The 24,797-nt window shown below is 46.9% G+C and overlaps 2 protein-coding genes across 2 annotated transcripts in view; one reads left to right on the forward strand and one right to left on the reverse strand.

Annotated features, from left to right (window-relative positions):
* The first annotated feature begins 22,095 nt into the window (after positions 1-22,095).
* Positions 22,096-23,023, forward strand: LOC123068948 (uncharacterized). The gene is made up of 2 exons (XM_044491657.1): positions 22,096-22,518; positions 22,616-23,023. Exons 1-2 carry the CDS (start codon positions 22,183-22,185, stop codon positions 22,847-22,849), a joined length of 570 nt encoding a protein of 189 aa, XP_044347592.1. The 5' UTR covers positions 22,096-22,182; the 3' UTR covers positions 22,850-23,023.
* Positions 23,024-23,074: 51 nt separating this feature from the next.
* LOC123068947 (phosducin-like protein 3) overlaps positions 23,075-24,797 on the reverse strand; it is a 2,491-nt gene continuing 768 nt past the window's right edge. The window contains exons 2-4 of the mRNA XM_044491656.1: positions 24,782-24,797; positions 23,986-24,194; positions 23,075-23,399 (exon numbers count right to left, since the gene is read on the reverse strand). The exon at positions 24,782-24,797 is cut by the window's right edge and continues 128 nt beyond it. Of these exons, the coding sequence (XP_044347591.1) occupies positions 23,254-23,399; positions 23,986-24,194; positions 24,782-24,797 (371 nt within the window). The 3' untranslated portion in view covers positions 23,075-23,253. The remainder of the gene's footprint in view (positions 23,400-23,985; positions 24,195-24,781) is intronic.

Consider the following 24,797-nt stretch of genomic DNA (forward strand, 5'->3'; position numbering starts at 1 on the left):
ATATAGGGACCCCAGGGGGGCGCCGGCCCTAGAGATGGGATCTCTAGGGGGGCGCCGGCCAAGGGGGGTGGAGTGCCCCCAAGGCAAGTGGAGGCACCCCCTCCCCTAGGGTTCCCAACCCTAGGCGCATAGGGGGGCCCAGGGGGGCGCACCAGCCCACTAGGGGCTGGTTCCCCTCCCACTTCAGCCCATGGGGCCCTCCGGGATAGGTGGCCCCACCCGGTGGACCCCCGGGACCCTTCCGGTGGTCCCGGTACAATACCGGTGACCCCAGAAACTCTCACGATGGCCGAAACCGCACTTCCTATATATAATTCTTTACCTACGAACCAGTCCGGAACTCCTCGTGACGTCCTGGATCTCATCCGGGACTCCGAACAACTTTCAGTTTGCTGCATACTCATATTCATACAACCCTAGCGTCACCGAACCTTAAGTCTGTAGACCCTACGGGTTCGGGAGACATGCAGACATGACCGAGACGGCTCTTCGGTCAATAACCAACAGCGGGATCTGGATACCCATGTTGGCTCCCACATACTCCTCGATGATCTCATCAGATGAACCACGATGTCGAGGATTTAAGCAACCCCGTATACAATTCCCTTTGTCAATCGGTATGTTACTTGCCCGAGATTCGATCGTCGGTATCCCAATACCTCGTTCAATCTTGTTACCGGCAAGTCACTTCGTACCGTAATGCATGATCCCGTGACCAGACACTTGGTCACTTTGAGCTCATTATGATGATGCATTACCGAGTGGGCCCAGAGATACCTCTCCGTCATACGGAGTGACAAATCCCAGTCTCGATCTGTGTCAACCCAACAGACACTTTCAGAGATACCTGTAGTCCACCTTTATAGTCACCCAGTTACGTTGTGACGTTTGGTACACCCAAAGCACTCCTATGGTATCCGGGAGTTACACGATCTCATGGTCTAAGGAAAAGATACTTGACATTGGAAAAGCTCTAGCAAATGAACTACACGATCTTTGTGCTATGATTAGGATTGGGTCTTGTCCATCACATCATTCTCCTAATGATGTGATCCCGTTATCAATGACATCCAATGTTCATAGTCAGGAAACCATGATTATCTGTTGATCAACGAGCTAGTCAACTAGAGGCTCACTAGGGACATGTTGTGGTCTAAGTATTCACATGTGTATTACGATTTCCGGATAATACAATTATAGCATGAACAAAAGACAATTATCATGAACAAGGAAATATAATAATAATCCTTTTATTATTGCCTCTAGGGCATATTTCCAACAGAACCGACGCGTGAAGATCCATCAACATCACGTCAACCCGGCGATGAATCTTGATCCGGCAATCTGGTTATTGTCACGGACTTTGTTCTGTAAAACAATCATTATTTTGGGCCTCAAAGCACCTTGTAATAGGCTAGTTAAAATACGTTGATTTGTGGCACTGGTGCATGACTTTGTTGATCCGCCATGATATTTGTTGTGCTTAAGTACACTTTGATAATTTCATGCATTCCTGATATCTGCATAAAAAAGAATTGTTCGGGCGATTTATCGCTGGACGGGTCATAATGCCCAAGACAAAGCCTGGTTGATTACCAAGGCTAAATAGAAATATGAAATAAATCATACCTGTGATACGAAATCACTTAGTTGGTTTACCAACTTCAATTGTAGTAAGGGTGAAGACCCAAATCGTGAGTATTGATAACTCCCACCATGCAATGTTGGTGTGTAATAAGTCATGCCGGGTTACGATGAACAACAGATGATCAAACTGGCGACCTATAGTCAAAGCCAGACTGGGTTTTACAACACCGGTTCGATAATTAATATGGTCAGACAACTTGTAGTTGAAAGCCAAGCCGGGTTAATAAACACCGGTTTAATAATGAGTATGGTCTGACAACTTGTAGTTGAAAGCCAAGCCGGGTTAATAAACACCGGTTTATTATGATGACTGAAAAGCCACACCGGGTCAATAGACACCGGTTCAAGATAAGTTATCGAAGAGTAAAAATTTGGCAAGAAGCAGACAAAAAATCGTGTAGTTGAGGCTTTTCAAGAGCTGCCAGGCCCAAATTCAAGGCTTTTCATGGGCTGCCAGGCCACTGAGTTAAACCATTTTGCAAAGCCTTTTAAGATGGACCTCAAACTAACCAATCATCATTTTAACTTTGACAAGTTCAGGGTCTTGTATAAGATTGACTTGTCAAATGTTCGGCGGGTCGTGCCACGATTACCTAGATAGGAGTGGCTTACTTGATGAAGGCAGGTTAACCCAGGGTTTTAGGTGAATACACCAGGCTTCCAAGTCGTGGGTCGATACCCAATTACAAGGGTCCTTTCAAACTCTTTGTTACTTTACACAAAGAGCCCCCAAGTAACTTTGTGAGCTGTGCTCATTGGGTGCCTATGTTTGAGTTGTGCATAGCATCCAGACTCTCTTTGGCCCCTTGTGTGTGAAGCTCCCAAGCTGTATTGTGGCATGATAGCCGGTTTAACAGGTAGTACTCCGCTTTGTCAGCTGAAGCCCCCATGTAACTCAAAAGATATTTGAGAAAAAACAGCAGAGGCCTTGCTTATAGCAAGGATGCCGTTTTGTTATGTTGATCATAATATATACATTGTCAAAATATGTACATAAGAGAAGCCTATGGCTCAAGTATAGTAAGGCCGAAGGAGAGATATGTTCCACGGCCGCCGGGTCTCCTCCTCAGAACTGCGTGAGTTGTCTCGAACGTCAATGAGGTAGTATGACCCGTTGTGCAAATTCTTGCTGACCATAAATGTTCCTTCCCAAGGTGGGGATAACTTGTGCATATCGGTCTGATCCTGGATGAGCCGGAGCACCAAGTCGCCTTCTTGAAAGGTTCTTGTTTTAACCCGGCGGCTGTGATAACGCCACAGGTCTTGCTGATAAACCGCCAAACAAGCCAAAGCCATGTCCCATTTTTCATCTAACAGGTTCAACGCCTCCTGGCGTGCTTGCTCATTATCCGCTTCAACATAATTAGCTACCCGGGGCGAATCATGACGAATATCACTTGGGAGGACCGCCTCTGCCCCATAAACCATGAAGAAAGGTGTATAGCTTGTTGATCTGTTGGGGGTGGTGTTAATGCTCCATAACACCGAAGGTAATTCTTCCACCCAACAACCCGGCGTCCGCTTTAAGGGAACCATGAGCCGGGGCTTGATACCCTTCAAAATTTCTTAATTAGCTCTCTCCGCTTGACCATTGGACTGGGGGTGAGCCACGGATGCTATATCAAGCTGGATGTGCTCTCTCTGACAGAAGTCCTCCATCTCACCTTTAGAAAGGTTTGTGCCATTATCCATGATGATGTTGTGCGGAAAGCCAAAGCGGAAGATGATCTTCTTGAGAAATTGAACCGTCGTAGCTGCATCACACTTGCTTACGGGCTTCGCTTCAACCCATTTAGTGAACTTGTCAACCGCCACCAACAGGTGGGTCTTCTTATCCTTGGATCGCTTAAAAGGTCCCACCATATCAAGCCCCCAAGTAGCAAACGGCCAAGTGATAGGAATCATCCGTAGTTCCTGAGCCGGAACATGAGCTCGGCGTGAAAATTTCTGACAAGCATCACACCACTTTACCAGATTCTCCGCATCAGCATGAGCTGTCAACCAGTAGAATCCATGACGAAAAGCTTTAGCCACCAGAGACTTTGAACCGGCGTGGTGACCACAATCCCCTTCATGGATCTCATGTAGAATCTCTTGGCCTTCCTCAGGAGAAACACAACACTGAAATACGCCGGACACACTGCAATGGTGTAACTCGCCATTGTGAATAACCATAGACTTGGATCGCCGGACTATCTGTCGGGCTAAAACTTCATCATCTGGTAGCTCGCCCCGGTTCATATACGCCAGATATGGAACCGTCCAATCCGAAATGACATGTAAAACGGCGACCAACTAGGCCTCCGGATCAGGAATAGCTAAATCCTCTTCTGTAGGCAACTTAACAGATGGGTTATGCAAGATATCTAAAAAGGTATTGGGTGGTACCGGTTTACGCTGAGATCCCAGCCAGCTTAAAGCGTCTGCTGCTTCGTTTTTGCGCCGGTCAATGTGCTCAACCTGATAACCCTTAAAGTGACCCGCTACAATATCCACCTCGCGTCTGTAAGCCGCCATGAGTGGATCCTTAGAATCCCAAGTGCCAGAAACTTGCTGGGCCACTAGATCAGAATCTCCAAAGCATCGTACTCGGCTTAAATTCATTTCCTTGGCCACACGGAGACCATGGAGTAGCGCCTCATACTCAGTTGCATTGTTAGTACAAGGAAACATTAAGCGGAGAACATAACGAATTTTATCACCTCGAGGGGAAGTAAGAACAACTCCAGCCCCTGAGCCCTCCAATTGCCTGGATCCATCAAAGTGAATAGTCCAGTATGTGTTATCCGGTTTGTCCTCTAGTGCTTGTAACTCAGTCCAATCATTGATGAAGTCAACAAGCGCTTGAGATTTGATGGCTGTACGAGGCATATACTTCAACCCATGTGGACCAAGCTCGATTGCCCACTTTGCAACCCGGACAGTTGCCTCCCTGTTTTGAATTATATTGCCCAAAGGAGCAGAACTGACCACTATGATGGGATGGCCTAGAAAGTACTGCTTGAGCTTCCGACTTGCCATAAAAACCCCATATACCAGCTTCTACCAATGCTGATATCTTTGCTTTGACTCGATAAGCACTTCGCTGATATAGTAAACCGGCCGTTGAACCGGATATTCCTTCCCAACCTCCTTGTGCTCAACCACAATGGCCACACTGACAGCATGGACATTAGCAGCCACATACAATAACAAGGGCTCCTTGTCAACCGGAGCAGCAAGGACCGGCGGTTCAGCCAATTGCCGCTTCAAGTCTTCAAATGCCGCATCACTCCAGACAAAAGTGTATGTTTTCTTCAACATCTGATATAGAGGGATCGCCTTCTCTCCTAAGCGGCTAATAAACCGGCTTAGGGCTGCAATTCGACCCGCCAGACGCTGAACATCATTAATGCAAGCCGGTTTAGCCAAAGATGTAATTGCCTTGATCTTTTTCCGGATTAGCTTCAATGCCTCTATTGGACACCAGAAAGCCTAAGAGTTTGCCTGCCGAAACATCGAAGACACACTTGTTCGGATTAAGCATCATCTTATAAACCCGAAGATTGTCAAAGGTCTCCTTGAGATCATCTACCAATGTTTCCTTCTTCCTGGATTTTACTACAATGTCATCCACATAAGCATGAACATTGCACCCAATCTGAGTGTGAAGACAATTCTGCACACAACGCTGATAAGTGGCCTGGGCACTCTTAAGCCCAAAAGGCATAGAAACATAGCAGAAGGCTCCAAAGGGAGTGATGAAGGTTGTCTTCTCCTGGTCCTTAACTGCCATTTTGATTTGATGATAACTTGAATAGGCATCCAAGAAACTTAAACACTCACAACCCGCCGTCGCATCAATGATGTGATCAATGCGTGGGAGAGCAAAAGGATCTGCTGGATAAGCTTTATTCAAATCTGTGTAGTCCACACACATGCGCCAAGTGCCATTTTTCTTAAGGACTAGCACCGGATTAGCCAACCACTCAGGGTGAAACACTTCAATGATAAACCCCGCAGCCAACAGCCGGGCTACCTCCTCACCAATAGCCTTGCGTCTTTCCTCGTTAAAGCGGCGAAGAAAATGCTTGACTGGTTTAAACTTAGGATCAATATTGAGAGTGTGCTCAACGAGTTCCCTCGGTACACCTGGCATGTCAGAAGGCTTCCATGCAAAAATGTCCCGGTTCTCACGGATGAACTCGATGAGCATGCTTTCCTATTTCGGATCCAGATTGGTGCTGATGCTAAACTGCTTTGATGAATCGCCAGGCACAAAGTCAACAAGTTTAGTCTCATCGACTGGTTTGACCTTCAGGGTCGGGTCATGCTCAGTGGTGGGCTTCTTCAGAGGGGTCATGTCTGCCGGATCAACATTGTCCTTATAGAACTTCAACTCCTCTATAGCACAAACCGACTCAGCATATGCCGCATCACCTTCCTTGCAATCCAAAGCAATCTTACGACTTTTGTGAACTGTGATGGTCCCCTTGTGACCCGGCATCTTGAGCTGTAAATAAATGTAACAGGGCCTTGCCATGAACTTCACGTAAGCCGGCCGTCCAAACAGCGCATGATATGGGCTCTGGATTTTCACCACTTCAAAGGTCAATGTTTCAGATCTGGAATCATGTTCATCCCCAAACACAACCTCCAAAGCGATCTTGCCAACAGGATACGCTGATTTACCTGGTACTACACCATGAAAAATAGTGTTTGATGGTTTAAGACTCTTGTTTGTCAACCCCATGCGACGGAAAGTTTCGTAGTATAGGATGTTGATACTGCTTCCTCCATCCATCAGCACCTTGATGAACTTATAACCTCCCACCTGAGGCGCCACCACCAAAGCTAGATGACCCGGATTGTCAACCCAGGGCGGATGATCCTCTCTGCTCCACACAATGGGCTGCTCGGACCACCGCAAGTAACGTGGCACTGCCGGTTCAACAACATTAACTGCTCTCTTGTGAAGCTTTTGATCACGCTTGCACAAACTAGTAGTGAGCACATGATACTGCCCACCATTCAACTGCTTTGGGTGACTCTAATAACCTGACTGCTGATGATTCCCTTTTTTATTTAGTTGGTTATTACCACCTTGGTTGTTCTGGTTGCCCTGATTATTCTGAAATCCAGAGTTTGAACCGTCGCCATTATGAAAACCTGGACCTGAACCGCCCGATGGACCCTAATCATACCGGAAGAGATCAGAGTTTTTGAACTCCTTCATAATGTGACAATCTTTCCAAAGATGTGTTGCTGGAACCTCCTTGGTCCCGTGCTTTGGGCAGGGCTAGTTTAACAAACGCTCCAGATTCATACCGCCACCGTGCTGGGGCGGTTTACCTTTACGATGCTGCACATTAGTGTTAGCCATAAAATCTGAATTATCCGCTTTGCGCTTACCATTATTCCCATGGCCCCCTTGGTTGTGTTGCTATCCCTTTGCACTGCCGTTCTTCTTTCCCTTCTCCGGTTTCTCCTCATCAGAATCAGGATCCTTGGTATTATCAGAATCGGCATACTTTACCAAGGCTGCCATAAGGGTTCCCATATCATTGCAGTGGCGCTTGAGCCATCCTAACTTCATCTTCAGTGACTTAAATCGGCAATTACGCTCTAGCGTTATGATTGCTTGGCCAGCGTTAATGCGGTCTGACGAGTGCAAAACTTCCGAAACCCGGCGCACCCAATGAGTTGTTGAATCGTTCTTTCCTTGAACACAGGCATCCAGATCCACAATGGACATGGGCTGTTTGCATGTATCCTTGAAATTTGCTATAAATCGGGCCTTCAACTGGTCCCATGACTCGATGGAGTTAGCTGGCAGGTTCTTCAACCAGGTGCGGGCTGTCCCTTCCAACATCATCGTAAAGTACTTTGCACATGCCGCTTCATCCACACCCAGCATCTCCATCGCCATCTCATAACTTTCAACCCACGCCTCAGGTGGCTGATCAGCAGTGTAATTAGGCACCTTTCGTGGACCCTTGAAATCCTTAGGCAGCCGCACATTACGGAGAGCCGGAATGAGACACGATACTCCCCAAGAACTGAAGGCAAGCCCGGTGCCTCGGTCTACTGAAGCTGCTGGCTGAACCGGGGCGGGTTGATAACAACCCGCATATTGTGCTGCTAAAGTGGCCTCCCTTCGTGCTCTGCCGTTATCCACCACGTCCTGAGCGTTCACTTCACCATGCGCCGGATTGGGTCCTTGAGGGACAATACGGCGCCGCACACTACTGTACACCTCCGGTTCATCTATATGCCTGTTATAGCTTTTGCTGGGACGTGGGGTCGTGTGAATCTTGTCTTGGCTATATGAGTAAGCTTGCTGCTGCACCATAGCAGTCTGAAGAAGATCCCTGGCCCGCCGTGTCTTGACCGCCGCTGGCGATTCACCCTCCATCGGAATAGCTGCCAGCCAGGATGCTGCTGCTATCATGTTATCCAAAGGGGTAGAGAAGTGACCTGGCGGGGGTGTTGTGTACCGGGGCGGGTTGTCGGTTCGTCGAGGTGGACCCATCACCTGAGGTTGATCTGGCGCTCCAGTCCTTGGTACGACAGTCCGGTTTACTGCTGCCGGGTTGCTGGTTCCTACCCCTGGCATACTGAAGAGATTCATCGCATTGCAATCTGCCGGCAAGCGAGACTGATGTCTCCTCCTCAATACTTCATTCGAGGCGTTCTGATCCAGCAAAAGGCGATAATTCTCGGCCTGAATCCTCTGCGCCTGGGCATCTAAAGCGGCCTGTTCCTCAGCCATCCTAGTCTCCTCAGCTGCCAAGTCCTCTTTGGCCTGAGTTATCTGATCCCGTAACTTAACAACCTCTGTGTTATGCCGGTCTTGAGTCTCCGGGGTAACTGTTGTGGCTAATAACGTCGTCCAGGCAACGAATATATCGGACAGAACCTGAGCTGGCTGGCGCGCGGGGCCTCCTACCCCAGCTGCTGGTCCGGATGCCGCTGCAGTAGAATTTTGCAAAGTTGGCTGTGTACCGGCCATGAAGATTGCGACTCGGTTTGGCGGTTCAAGAAATTCCGGAATACTGGTGGCATTGGAATACCCTTCTAACACACCGTCATGAACTTGGTACAGGGACTCAGTTTCGCCGGTGGATGATTTGTCGTCGGAATAAGCGACCGTCTCACCTTCGGACACCGGTTCAAATCCGATCCCGTGGACACATCCTACGAATGCATGCTTCATGGCAGGCTGAATCCGAGCAGGGATTGCATGCTGAGCCGTCTCGACGAGGTCGGTGCAGATGTCCGGCTCAGGACCCGGTTCGCCGATCTTGCCGATGAAAATGTGAATTCCGCCAAAGGGGACCCGGTACCCGTACTCGATTGAGCTGGCCTCGGGGCCCCACCCTGCATCGTCGATGTAGAGCTTGCCGCGATGACTCTTGGTCATCCGGCCAACCGCGTACCCTTTGAGTCCTTCAAAGTTGCCCTTCAAGAACTCGAAACCATCGTGCGATAGCCCCACGGTGGGCGCCAACTGTCGTGGAAATATCACGTCAGATGTCCTTGTGAAAGGACTTAGTCATGGAGCCATCGCAACGGGTTAGCTTAAAGGGGTTAAACCGGACAAAGGACACGGAAGTTTTATACTAGTTCGGCCCCTTACGATGAAGGTAAAAGCCTACATCTAGTTGTGATGGGATTATTGGGGTTTCGATTACCAGGGAGCAAACATGCTATGCCCGGCTTTCGAGTTGTTGTTTCTTGTCCCTGAACCGCCCCCGGGTCGTTCCTTTATATACACAGGTTGACGCCCGGCCGGTCTACAGAGTCCCGAGGCCGGCTCATACAAGTGTCCGGCTCGGTCTCTCCCTTTCCTAACTTACAATACAAGTTATACAACTATGGCAGTTTACCATTATGGGCCCTAATCTGCCTATGGTCTCCGGGCCTCTAGCTTCATCAGTAAAGCGCCATCTTCTTTGTCTTCATGGGCTTCAATATAGTTGAGCGTGAACCGACCCCTCCTGGGCGATTTACACTCAGTAGTTATATCCCCAACAGACTCAGTTCTTTTGCTTAAGGCAAAAAGGAAGGAGGCAGAGGCTTTAAGGGAAATCTTGGACCTCTATGAAAGCTGCTCAGAACAATGCATAAACTTGGAGAAGTCCGCGGTTATGTTCAGTCCTAATACTAGCGCTGAAGCTAGACATGGTGTGAAGAGCGCTTTGCAGATCCATAGTGAAAGCTGGAATGAAAAATACCTTGGCCTGCCTGTTCATGTAGGGAAATCGAGGAACAAGGCGTTTGCTTTTGTCAAGAATGCGATCTCGGGGAAGGTTTATGGTTGGAAGGAGAGGCTCATTGCGAAAACAGGGAAGGAAACGCTGGTCACGTCGGTGGCCCAGGCTATACCCACTTTCGTTATGTCATGTTTCTACTTGACTAAGACCTTCTGTGAGGAGCTAAGTTCATTGATCGGAAATTATTGGTGGAGTCAGCAAGATAAGGAACACACGACCCACTGGATAGGATGGAACAAGCTTACGCTACCAAAGGCTCGGTGAGGACTCGGGTTCCGGGACATGCACGCGTTTAATGTTGCCATGTTGTCCCGTCAAGCCTAGAGGTTAATACAACAACCAGATTCGCTGTGTGCACAGATATTGAAGGCTCGGTACTACCCGAATGGTCGGCTCCTTGAGGCTCAACCGTCATCGGGCATTTCCTATGCTTGGCGCAGCTTGCTTCATGGTGTCCAACTAGTCCGAGAGGGTTACATATGGAGGATCGAGGATGGTACAAATATCAACATATGGACCGACCCTTGGATTCCTCGACCCTGGTCTAGAACTGTGATCACACCTCTCGGGCAGTGCCTATTACAGCGAGTTAGTGAACTCATTGATCCATATACAGGCTCCTGGGATGAGCAGTTGGTTAGGGACATGTTTTGGCATGATGATGTGGTACACATTCTCCAGATCCCTCTTAGAGATGGTGCCTAAGACTTCATGGCATGGCAGTATGACATCAAATAGGGGCCCATTCTGTCAAGAGTGCCTATAAGTTATATGTTCAGCTGGAAAAAACACGGAGGGATGAAGGTGTTGGTGCGAGTTCCATGGTTCCTAGAAATCTGCATAGTATTAGGGATGACTCCTGGAAGAGAATTTGGAAGTTACCTTGTCCCAGAAACATCCAAATGTTCACTTGGAGGCTTAAACACGAGTCCCTTGCGCTACGTACCACGGTTGCACGGAGGGGTATACCCACTAAAGATACTAAGTGTCTCTTCTACAGCAGAGGACAGGAGGATGGGGGACATCTCTTTGTCAAATGCAAGCTTGCTAAGGAAGTGTGGAGGGATCTTGCTATGGAAAAGGAGAGAAGCGATCTGGAGAAGCTCGAGGGGGTGCATGCAATGATCGATTATATCTGGGGGCTACATGAAAAAAAGCGGCTGCACATCCTCACTTTTTGGTGGATGTGGTGGGCCAATAGAAACAAGGCGAGGGAGGGTGAGCTGCCGTTCCCACCGGGGGAAGTGGCATGGAGAACGAGAAGCAGCGTCCTCGAATATGTGCAGATTTTCTGTACAAAGGTCCACGAGCCGAAGCAGGACAAGTGGCGCCCACCCATTGATGACGTTTATAAAATCAATGTTGATAGCTCGTTTGTCCTGGGACAACAACATGCAGGCTGGGGCATAGCAGCGAGGTTGGCGGATGGCTCCCTGGTGCATGCGTGAGCGGGACGACAGGAGCACATGTCCGATGCATTTGCGGCTGAAGTGTTCGCCATGTCCCATGCTATCACCATTGCGGCTGACCTTGGAATGATCAGGGTGGAGTTCGAGACGCAGCTATTGGCTGATGCCCTGGATGTGCGCAAGGTGGACTCATCGGCGTATGGGGTCGTTTTAGAGGACATGAAATATCAACTTAAGATGTGGTTCTCTCATTTTTCCATCTCTGTTTGTAGGCGTAGTGCGAATTGTGTGGCACATGAGCTTGCCAATATTGGCCGCCAATGTGAACCTGACCAATGCTTGGTCTGGGAGTCCGATGTACCCGCCCGAGTGGGCGAATGTGTTGTGGGCGATATGCCTCACAGTTAAGTAATGAAGCTATGCTTTCGTTCAGAAAAGAAAGGGAGATTTTATTTTTCTTTTGAAAGGATATTGGCTTGGTGGTTTGCTTTACCAAACCTACAAGGCAGTTCTAAAACTTTTTTTTACAAACACAATATAGACGGAGACCCTCACATACACTCGTTTTTATGAACGCACGTATGTACATCACATCCCATCCTTTACGAGCACCTACGTTGAGCCATGTCTTGAGATTAACAAAGTCACCAAAGAAGTCCTGCTATTTAAAATGCTAGTACGTAGTAGATGGTAAAAGGTTGGCCATCAAATTACCCACCATAAGATGGCGGGACTTACAACAGAGCGAGTATTAATAAGGTCTTCCACTTCCCCTCATCAAACAATATGTAATCACTACAACATCATCGTCGTATAAAACAACTGAAGGATTAATGAATACACACATGTTGAATCAACTCACCCTAATCACACAAGCAACATTTATTGCTTTGTGTCTAGTTATGCTTAGTCAAGTTATCCTTCAAGATAAACCCCTTAAAGAGATATTGCACAAAAATCTTCATTTCTTTTTTTTCAGTTTTCAAATAATATTATCGGTTGAGATGGGCTAGAAGGTATGGATCTTTTAGTTTCCAAATAAACCTTCCCGAGTTGAGTTGGATTACAAGGTGATTTTGTGTCGGGACTTGGGAGAAATATTTCATGTTTTGTCTTGTGTACTAGTCCCTCTAGCTTGTTTTAAGTTTTTTAAATAACTCTATGTTCAACACGCTTACACTTCACCCAAGGCTCGTAATTAAGAAAAAAACTTACTCATGCAAGATTTGTAATCTCTAATACAGATGCAAGTGGGAGCCCGTGAAAACTAGCGTACAAGTTGTTGGGTAACGTAGCATGCAAATTCAAAAAAAATCTACGCTCGTGCAAGATCTATCTAGGAGATGCATAGCAATGGGGGAGGGGGGAGTATGTCAACGTACCCTCGTAGACCGTAAGCGAAAGCGTTTGACAACGCGGTTGATGTAGTCGAACTTCTTCTAGCTCCGACCGATTAAGTACCGAACGTATGACACCTCCGACTTCTGCACACGTTCAGCTCGATGACGTCCCTCGTCCTCTTAATCCAGCAAGGTGTCGAGGAAGTAGATGAGTTCTGTCAGGGCGATGCCGTGGTGACGGTGATGGTGAAGTGATCCGCACAGGGCTGCGCCTAAGAACTGCGAGAATATGACCGGGGGTGTAAACTGTGGAGGGGGCGCCGCACATGGCTAACAATTGATGGTGTATGTTCTAGGCGCCCCCTCCCCACATATATATATAGGTGGGAGAGGAGGAGAGGCAGCCAGGGGGTGCCCTAAGTAGGATCCGAATCCTACTTGGGGTCTCCCCAAGTGGCGCCCCCCTTTCCTTTTTTCACCAGAGAAGAATGGGAAGGGAGAAGAGAGAAAGGAAGGGGGTGAACCCCCCTTTTTCCTTCTCCAATTTGCCCACATGCCTAAGGGGGGCGAGCCACTCCTTGTGGGCTGGTGTTCTCCCCTCTCATGGCCCATATGGTCCATATCTTCTCCCTGGGGGTTCTGGTAACCCCTCCGGTACTCCGATATGTACCTGGTACCCTCGGGAACACTTCCCATGTCTGAATACTATCATCCTATATATCAATCTTTACCTCTCGACCATTTAAAGACTCCTTGTCATGTCCGTGATCTCATCCGGGACTCCGAACAACATTTGGTCACCAAATCATAACTCATATAATACAATATCACTACTAGGGAAAAGCCTATACACAGGATCTTACCAGCAGCGAGTTTTAAAATAGGGCGCTGCTGCAATTTATCAGTAGCGCGCTCCACCAGAACACGCTACTGAAAGAAAAGTAGCAGTAGCGTGCCACCTCTAAGACACGCTACTGCTATAATTCCAATGACCCCGCCATGGAGCTAGTTATAGCAGCAACGCGTTAAATAGAAGTGTGGTATACCTAGCAATAGCGCCTTTACGTACACCGCGCTATTGCTAAAACTAGCTATCTCACCACCCACTCTCCTCCCTATTCGATCCACACTCACTCGATCTCCCCCTCAACCCCCCGCGCCGGTCCTCCCCCGTCGGCCGCCGTCACCTACCCCTCCTCCCTCTGTGCCGCCGTCAACCCCTCCGCGCCTGTCCTCCCCCGTCGGCCGCCGTCGCCTACCCCTCCTCCCTCTGTGCCGCCGTCACTCCCTCCTCCTTACTGGACTCGGTACCGCCCTCCTCCTCCGTCCTCCCTGGACTCGCCGCCGGCCGGCCCCTCCTCGCTCCGCCCTTCCTCCTCCGTCCTACTCTCTCCTCCCTCCTCCAGTCGCCCCTCCTTCTCCTTCCTCCCTCCTCCATCCACAACCCCTCCTCCCTACTACATTTTGATTTAGTAGGCTAGGTCATATGCAACATTTTGATTTAGTTCATATGATTTAGTTGATTTAGTAGGCTAGCTGATTTAGAACATTTTGATTTTGTTGATTTAGTAGGCTAGTTGATTTAGTTGATTTATAGAACATTTTGATTTATTTGATTTAGTATGCAAGTTGATTTAATAGGCTAGTTGATTTACTTGATTTATAAAACATTTTGATTTAGTTGATTTAGTATGCTAGTTGATAGCTCTGAAGATTTGACACCACCTAGCTGTGAAAATATAAGTGAAGAAGAACCAAAAAAATCACATGCTACTGTTTTTCTTTCGTGTGAAGTGGATCGTTAATCCTTTGCTCATATTGCTTTAGGAAAATGGCACCACCACCACCACCACCACCATGTCGATTGTGCAAGTCAAGGTGCGCCAGCAGCCTTGCAACTGGCAAGCTGTTCGGCATCTACTTCCAGCCGAGTTTTCGTCATGCGGCGGTAAGAAATTATATGAAATGTAACAACTATTTTATTTTTAGTGTTGGCATTACTGCATTTTGTCATTTTGCTTTTTTACACAGATCGTCACATGCAATGTGAGGTTGAAATTCAACAAGCTGACAGGAGACATTGTGACATTTGAGGCTCCTGGGGGGGGGGGCGTACACTATGGAGGTCGAGAAAGGACGCAATATTTTGCAAATTAGAGGAGATGGATGGGCCCGTTTCCTCGCCCACATGCGTCTTACTGGTGGTGAGTTGATCAGCTTCTCCTTCAGAGCAGAAAGACCCAAACTGGCTGTCATTTATATCAACCTGGTGGAAGATGATGAAGATGACAAAGATGATGAAGATAATGAGGACCCACTCGATGAAGATGATGAGGACCCACTTCATGAAGCCATCGTAGCTCAAAGAACGAGGTTGAGCGAGGAGGAGGTGTGCAACCTATGGGACATAATGCCGCCACGTGCTGACTTTGTCGGGGTGCCATTCGTGACCCGCCTGACAAGTACCATGGTCGATCGACATGATATGGTATGTTATACTTACAAATGCAAATTATCCGATGATATGCTTAGTGTAGAGTCCAATGATATGTTGTGTGGAATCTAGTCGATGATATGCTTATTAGTGTAGAATCTAAGGAACTATTAATAGTGTAGATAATCCATATATACTTATTTGCAAGAGTATGTGCGAGGCTATTTATTAATTGATATGTTTTTTCTTTTTCAGAAATTGGCAAAGAGCCTATTTGTAGTTATGGTATCGAGCCTAATGAAGAAGGCTCAGCTGGACTACACCTTACCGCAAGGGGCTCCGTCACAATCTGTAATTACCGCATGGACACGGACGGTCGCACACACTTAAACTCGGTTGGGTGGAAGAGATTCCTCGATGGCAAGAATCTTCGTGTTGGACAGGCCATCCTAATTACTATCAGGAACACCAACCGGCCAGGCTTGAGGATGATGACCGTCTTCGATATCATCTAGAACTACATATGTGTGTGTGGCTATATCATCTAGAACTACATATGATAATCATCGTCGATATCATCTAGAACTACATATGATGATCGTCGCCGATATCATCTAGAACTACATATGATGATCATGGTCGATATCACCAAGTACTGCTTGAGGATGCATGTTGACTATATATGAAATTGTTATCTAGTACTCCCTTCGTTCCAAATTACTCGTCGTGGTTTGAACCACGACGAGTAATTTGGAACGGAGGGAGTACTACCTAGTACCTATAATGCTTTATGAAATTGATATCTAGTAGTACCTAGTATCTGGACGGAAACCACCGAAACCACTGAAACGGGGTAGGAACCTGGGGAAAATGATGAAATATATAGCAGTAGCGAGGGGCTAGGAAACCGTTACAACTAACAAATAGTAGCGCGTTCTATAAAAGCGTTGCTGATATAGTCAGTAGTAGTAGCGCGGGTACGGACCGCGCTACTACTAAGAGTTAGCTGTAGCGCCTTACTAGTAGCGCCGCATCGCGCGCTGCTGCTAGCGTCAAACCCCGCGCTACTACTAGGATTTTCCCTAGTAGTGTATCATCATCGAACGTTAAGCGTGCGGACCCTACGGGTTCGAGAACTATGCAGACATGACGGAGACTCCTCTCCGGTCAATAACCAATAGAGGAACATGGATGCTCATATTGGCTCCCACATATTCTACGAAGATCTTTATCGGTCGAACCTTTATGACAACATACGTTATTCCCTTTGTCATCGGTATGTTACTTGCCCGTTCGATCGTCGGTGTCTTCATACCTAGTTCAATCTCGTTACCGGCAAGTCTCTTTACTCATTTTGTAATACACCATCCTGCAACTAACTCATTAGTCACTTTGCTTGCAAGGCTTCTTATGATGTGTATTACCGAGAGGGCCTAGAGATACCTCTCTGATACTCGGAGTGACAAATCCTAATCTCGATCTATGCCAACCCAACAAACACCTTCGGAGATACCTACAGAGCATCTTTATAATCACCCAGTTACGTTATGATATTTGATAGCACATAAGGCATTCCTCCGGTATCCGGGAGTTGCATAATCTCATAGTCGAAGGATTATGTATTTGACATGAAGAAAGCAATAGCAATAAAATCGAACGATCATAATGCTAAGCTAACGAATGGGTCTTGTCCATCACATCATTCTCCTAATGATGTGATCCCGTTTATCAAATGTCAACACGTGTCTATGGCTAGGAAACTTAACCATCTTTGATCAACGAGCTAGTCTACCAGAGGCTTATTAGGGACACGGTATTTTGTCTATGCATCCACACATGTATTAAGTTTCCGGTTAATACAATTCTAGCATGAGTAGTAAACATTTATCATGAAATAAGGAAATATAAAATAACAACTTTATTATTGCCTCTAGGGCATATTTCCTTGACAAGCATACCAAAAGGTCAACCTAATGCAATTTTGTTCATTAATATAAATTTGACTTCAAATGACTTATATGCGGGCTTCAAAGGATATCCAGTTTCATCCTTATATGTATGTCCGATTATGCGTACATGAAACGGGGCATGTTCGCCATCCATACATGGCTCTGCTTATAGAGAAATGTATACACATGTTAGGTCATACTCATCCAAGCATGGATTTGCTTTCATTGAAATGCAAGTTAACCGCTCGCTCATTTCCAAGGTTGACATATTCATCAACAAGTAAGCACTAAGTGCAATAGAGCATTACAGGTGGCATTGGACTGGATTGCGACCCACCCTTTTTTGACACGGGTTGCTGCAAACGAGTAAGCAAAATGTGTGTTCAGAATTTGAACTTACTCAGTACAAACAAAAACAAACAATGATTGAAAAACATGGAACGTTCAAATGCAAGAACATGTTAGCAAGTGGATACAAAAATTGTGATACAAACATTTTTCTTGTGCCAAAAAACACAAAACTGCATCAGTAAGAGATACGGAGGTGCACATGCGCTAGAGAGCATTACAAAATACATGAAGAAGTGGAGCCATATCATGTTTGATACCTCAAACGGGTAATTAGAATCACAAAGAATAGCCCATTCAACAGTTCAACTGTCATCGAATTCAACATACTTGGGGTAAGAAGAAAGAAAAATATCCTTCAAGCTCAGAATGATATCAGGGAGCTCTTTAAGGCATTTTAGAACTCCTAGTCCAGACTCCCGGGCACCGACGGTGTAGTTGAAGAGGAACTGGATAATTGTAAAGGGAAGCTCAACGTGAAAAAGGAAGGTAAAACATATTGTGTTTATGGCTTCGGATATCCTATCCTTTACGCAGATTCTACAATAAAACAACGATATGTATGCCTCGTTTCAGCGGGTCATAAAAATCCTTAGGAAGAACAACCAATGTCTCGGAAGGATGAACATAGAAAGACTCGTCTGAACAAAGATACCGTTGCTCACATAATTTCTATTAAACTCGGCCTCTTATAAGGATAAGTGTGCTTGTCCTCCCGTATATTGAAATATACACTGCCAACAACAAACAAAGTCATGAAGTAACCAAAGTGTGGGCAAAATCACATAACCAATGACAAAAGTAGCAACCATCTCCTCGGTGATCATGGGCGCCGTGAAACAAACAAGTAATCAGTGGAAGGGTTGAGGATGCATGCCGTGCGAGGCAACTTCCTGTCCATGAATATGAAAAGGCTACCTTGTGTAGTAGTGGCGACATAGTAGTTGTGTAGTATTCACAGGTCCTTGTGGAGGGCGCAACATGTGGTTATGTTCACCAAAGCGCGTAAGGTGTTAAAACTAGTCGACCTCGTTGATCATGATACATTGTTTTGGGAAGAAACTGAGATTTGTGTTATTATTGGGGTCATCGATGACACAGTGTCGGGTGTTGCACATGGAGTAGAGGTCCATGTAGTAGCTAGGAGACAGTTGGTGACATGGTTCATGAGATCAAACGAGAGCAAAGCCCAACCTGTAGAATATGCCATGATGACCCGAAGGTTTCACAACAGATAACACACACAATAACTTGATTATACTTTGCCCTTCCGTCGGCCACAGACGAATGAACAAGACTGCTAGAGTGGGAAGAGGATCGACGATTTGCTACTACGGCTGAAGCCAATTCATTGGGAATGTACTCTACCATTTGTGAAGTTCAGAAGCCAATCACAACTTGCAACACGCAAGTTCTTGCTTCCAAGGAAACAAAGTTCATGCCTCATGGATACTCACCGTGGGCATGGTGGACAAGGTGGACAAGGTGGTAGCAGCTGGGATGGCGATGAGCCGCGTATCTGGAGTGGGATTCACCGCTCCAGGTTTGATTAGCACCGAATCAAAGGGATCTCGCTTATGGGAAGTAGTGAGGCAGGGTTTATGGTTTGAGAACAAATCGCCGCTGCCAGAAGACAGGCGCAAGAGACGAGTGAGAAGAGTTTCTAGCTAGAGTGACTGCAACGTGTTTTAATATTTTTTGAGGAAAGGCTATCTTGGCTAGCTTTATTAATTCAAATAACGATTACATCATTCACTTGCCCGCGAATTAAGAACACAAGAGATTCATTAGTCCAACTATCATCGCACTTATTAAAAAAAAATGAAACTCCATGGGCACTAGCACCCACGGTTTTATTGATATAGAAGAAGCATCCCTCATGAGAATTCCAGAAATTCGTCCCCGACGTGGATCGAACTCTGGTCGTTAGGTTTACAATCATGCGCCCCCAACCACTGGGCTATGCCCACGTCCTCACTATCATCGCACTTATTACAATAACTGTATTTAGCTAGCTCGTGAGCTGTCATATTTGCCCCATGAAAACAATGAGTAAAGATGACCTTTCCTATTGAAGTCGCCGAGTGTATGCATTTTGCATAAATGGCCGCCGCTACATCCGACCATCGATGTTGTCCTTGACAGTAGTTCACGACATTCAATGAGTCAGACTCCGCTTGCACCCTGTTAAAGCCCAATCTATTCACCAATTTTAATCCGTCACGCATAAACTTACACCGTGTCACTATAAATCGGCCTTTTTCATCTCGTATGATAGCAGTAGTAGCTCATACTCCCTCCTCCTCATGATAGGACGTGTCCGCATTCAAATGAATCTCGCCTCCGGCCTCTTTCATTTGTGCTCGTTCGATTCCCACCTCTGGGTAATGGACTTAACACAGTTACCCACAATAGCCAGAACTGAAGCTGTGCACCTAAATGACGAGGGACATGAGTCATGATGTGTATGTCGTCTCCGTAGCCACCACAGGTACCAGCAGCCTGCAGCAATAACCTCTTTGTAATTTAAGCTTGGCATGATTTCCAAAGGTGAGTCCGGTTCCACGAGGAGGAATTCCAACACTGCTGATCCATATCGATCCACTTGCACATCATGGTTTATGTGATCAATGAGACCCAAACCAGCCCATAGTTTGCTTGCTAAGTCGCACTGAAATAGCATGTGACTCGTGTCTTCCTTGTGACAAATCGGACAACCATCACTTATAGGAATATGTTTATTAGAGCATCTTCAACAACCGCCCAACACGCGGCGCGTTAAAATCTGGTTTGCGGCGCGCCCATCGCCAGGTTTGCGCGTCGCGCAGCGTTGGCTCCAGCAGCTGCGCCAAAATACAGCACGCACGCAGCTCCTGTAGCACGCTAAAATGCAACGCGCGCGAGCAGCCGGCGCCTACATTTGTTCTCATTTTGGGCATAAATTTCACACATAAACACAAAACACGTGACATATAATTTGAATCACAAACATCATTCAACCAAGTTCGTGCCAAAAATTCATGCACACATGTTCAAATTCATGCCCACAACATAATTCAACCAAGTTTAAAATGCAAACCAAGTTCATGAACAAACGAAAGGCACAACAATCAAGCCTCGTCCTCGTCTTCGTCTTCATCCCCATCTTCCTCCGATTCATCCGACTTCTCCGAAGACGATTCTTTCTCCTCCTCTTCATTGTTGTGCGCCGTATCCTCATCACGTGAAGCTCGAAAGGTGTTGCCAAGATGTTCAATGGCATCTTCATGCGAAGGTGGCACATCGGCGCCCGGAGGTGCACCCATGTCCCCAATAAGAGACGTAAAACTCATGCCATCCATGCCACCCATGCCGTCCAAGCCTCCCGGAGGTGCTCCAAAGCCACTCATGCCTTCCATGATCTCCATGGTAGCCCCAAAGCCACCCATGGAACCCATGCCGCCCATGGTAGCTCCAAAACCACCCATTGAACCAATGCCACCCATGCCGCCAAGGCCACCGCCACCCATGCCACCAAGTTCACCGCCACCCATGCCGCCAAGGCCACCGTCACCTATTGTGCGAATCATGGCTCTTTTTTGGATCAAGACTTCTTCGGGGGCAAGGTTGACATACTTCTTTTGTGCATTATTGAACAAAGATGTGTCCAAGAAGAACACGTGCTTCTCCCATTCCAACAATTTAGCTCGCTCCTCCATGCCCACCTTCCTCTCCTCCAATGCCACTTTCCTCTCCTCGGCCGCCACCCTCCTCTCCTCGATCGCCAACTTCCTCTCCTCGGCCGCGGCATCTTGGTTCCTTGCCATTTTCCTCACCTCGTTGGCTTCTTTTCTTGCGTTGACAATTGCTTCCATAGCATTTTTGAGCTCATCATTTTTTTTCCTCTTCTTCTTTTCTTTTGCGTCTTTCTTCGTGCCATCCGGTCGTTTTGGCTTTGAGTATGAAACCGAGTTTGGTGTGGGGCTTCTCTTGCCATATTCACTTGATGCATTCTCCTCATCATTATCTTTCAAATTAATTGTTCGCTTGCGTTTTTTGCTCAAATCCAAATCATCAATATCCTCACGCTTCTTCCATTTTTCATCATCCTTCAATACTTCATAGCAACGAGGCAAGGTAAATGACCTTCCTTTCTTGATCTTCCCCTTCTTGGTCCTCTTCTCCTCTCCTTTGAACAAGTTTTGTGCAATATTTAACTACATGAAAACAAAACAAGTTAGCACAACAAACACCAACAACAAGCGCTCGTGCGTCCATCGGGTCAACTCGCCGGCGCCGGCGCGTGCGGGGCGAAGGTGGCGCGGGGGAGAGAGTGCGACGCGAGCGCTCGTGTGTGCCGCGCGCGGAAGCAGGTGCCCCAAGTACGCAGGGCGCGATGACGATTCAAACCGCGCCCAACTCTATATGCCACGCGCGCGGTTATTGCGCGCCTGCTTGAGACACTCTACCGATTGCGGCGCGTTAAAATGAGCAAATTTGCGGCCCGGCGCTTGTTTAGCGCGGCTGTTGGAGATGCTCTTAGCAAGAATTGCGTTTAAAGGGTTGTAATCCCATAGCTGCTTCCAGATCGCCAAATGCAAGGTACTGCTTGATGTGTTTTAATTTTGACTGATTAGCCTCATGTGAGCTTACACTTGCACGTTTCCAAAATTGGTCTACGCTTTCACGTGGTTTACTTTCTTCGTTTCAAATTGCTTAAATTTTCGCAAAGTTAACTACAGACAGTGCTAGTGTAGAGTAGCATCATCAGTTCACTGCGCACCGACAGCCAAACTAGCACCGGGGTCCGAGGCAGACGCCATGGCCGACGACGAGGTGGTCGTCGCGTCCGCGGAGGAGTCGCTGACCACTCCGCTGCTCGAGCCAGCCGCGAGCCCCCGCGACCCGTCGGTGGAGGTGAGTCTGTACCGGCGGGGCGCCGGCCCGCCCAAGGTCTTCCGGTCGGGCCTGAGGGGCCCTCGCCGCGACCGCCTCGACGTGCGCGGCATCCAGGCAGAGCACGAGCTCCGCGCCCTCTTCGCCTTCAAGCCGGGGGTCTCCCGCCGCGGCCTCCGGATCCGGCCCGACCCGGCGACCGGCCACTCCGCCGTGCCCTTCCGCGACGGCGCCGCCATCGCCCTCGACGGCGAGCCCAAGGTAATGGAGCTGATCCCTGCCCGTTTTGCGTTTTGCACCTCGCGGTGTGGGGATATTGCAGAAGGACTTGACGGATTGGATTTTCCTCGTCGTGCAGGTGCAGGTGTCGTGGACCAAGCCTGCCTCGATGATCGTCGTCGGTCTGCTGGTGCTGGCGTTGATGGCGGTGGTGGCTTTCAACGGGGTGCCGGAGTCGCTACTGTCGTCGAGCGTAGTCAAAGCCCTCTTCTCGCCGTGGATCCTCGCCAGCGCGGTTATCGTCTTCGTCCGTCTCAGGATGCGGCCACAAGCTCCTCCCCGTCTCAGGATGCGGCCACAAGCTCCTCCATGAACGGAACCGAGCTATGGTACTGTAATAACTCTCCTTTGTGATATCCAGAGAAGCCCTTCTTCTCTGGTTTCTCTTCAGGAATTATGTGCAATGGAGACAAAATTCCAGAATAAATGTGTGTGCAGTTTGCTTCAACGCGAATAATCATCTCTGCTGACGAAATTTTCCATTTCAGTATGCAAGTTCCATATTCCATAATCATCTCTCAGAACCAGAACACCAAGATACATTACAACCACGTGTATCATATAAGTTACTGGAACAAAGTTTATACAGAACCTCGTCAAAACAGCTTTCAGGTTTTTCACACACAAACAACCAAATAAGATCAGGAAAGGCAAGACTATCCGTAGATCCAAATGATATCACTGAACCAAAACAAAACTAGCAGAAAGGTGTAAATTTTAGTCGCTATCATCTTCGTCTTCTCGCGTTTCAAGCTGGGAGACAACCTTTTCTATGAACTTCCTGCGAACGCCTTCCATGACATTGTTACCACCTTGTCCATCATTCAGTACTGGGTCTGAGTGGCAAAGCGCCAATGCAACAGCTGAAATAAACAGAATGAAAGTTTAGCATAAAGAGTGGAAGACCGTGCATGACACTTAAAGATTCCGTGTGCTCACATCAGTCGGTGTAATTTACATGATCAAGAAAAATCCGTTGTCGTTTCTAATTCACACGACGTATTCGATTTTAATGGTAACAGCAGCATAACTGTGAACTAGGCATGCCACTGTGTTAGGCACTCATCTAAAATTTGTTCCCTCGATTTTTTTTTCTGTTTGTCAGATGATGCAAGGCAAACATACACCAGGACCATATATCCACCATAGACATGCCTGTCGTAATGAACATGTTTTCCTCTTAGTACGAAAGGAAAAAACCTCATCCTAAGGTCAAAGATTATAGTCACGTTAAGCCGTCTAGATTGTAATATCCACAGAAATTGTGAATTGTATCCTGCGACTGGCTAATTGCAACTTTAAGATAGTCACACACATACACACTGTTCACTGGTGTGTACTGGCAATATTTTTGTCCAACCAACTAAATAAAGAAGAGTAACTTGAACTAACCACACAAAAGAAAACTTGAACTGAGATAATGGAAACTGATTGTGTGGTACAACTTACATTCAGGTGTGCATTTCTTTCCACCGAACTTCTGTAGACCAACATAAGTCCCTTTGACAGCACTGTTGTTGTACACCAGTATTGTAGGGACATTCCTATCTGGGTAGTTGGGAATACAGTCCGTGGAAATAATTTTAACGAACTTGGTTTCTGCATATTTTGTCGCCAGTTCCTCCAGGCAAGTCTCAAGCAGCCCACATTCTGGTATCCTGCGATAAGATCCATAGAAGTCTCAGACAATGAACAGATCGAGATAGAATTTCTTCCTAAAGTCATTTCTGCATTATGAGCACCTTTGGGAAGCAGTTAAACAGTATATAAAACAGAAGCACTGCAAATGTCTCATAGAAGCACAGGGCATAATGGCCTAAAATCCTACAGTTTCCAGTCAGAATGAGTATAAATCAAAATACGAGTAAAGGAATTATGAAAAGTGAGAGCATGTGGAGTAAATCGAAGTAGAAGAGAAGAGGAAAAATATCTTGGTGTGGTGTGGTTTGCTAAGCTAAGTTATCTTGTTCGACATGGTAGTGGATTTTTTTCCTTTTTGCCAGAACACTGTTTGAACACAATTAAATCTCTGGATAAAAAATTCCAAGAACCATAGTGGATAGTACTCATTTTCAAGCTGCCATAGTTATATTTCCTACTTCTAATCAACGCGACCAAATAAGTATAGTTAGATAGTAAGTCACGAGTAAAGTTCTACACGCCCATAAATTTTTTAGCTGTTTCTTGGTGTAGTTTCTGACACAAGAAGCGCATCATATTGTAAATAGGACGAATTTCGCCTTACGCATCCTTGTAGAGGA

The sequence above is a fragment of the Triticum aestivum genome, chromosome 3B (genome assembly GCF_018294505.1).
Source record: "Triticum aestivum cultivar Chinese Spring chromosome 3B, IWGSC CS RefSeq v2.1, whole genome shotgun sequence".
Classification (NCBI taxonomy): domain Eukaryota; kingdom Viridiplantae; phylum Streptophyta; class Magnoliopsida; order Poales; family Poaceae; genus Triticum; species Triticum aestivum.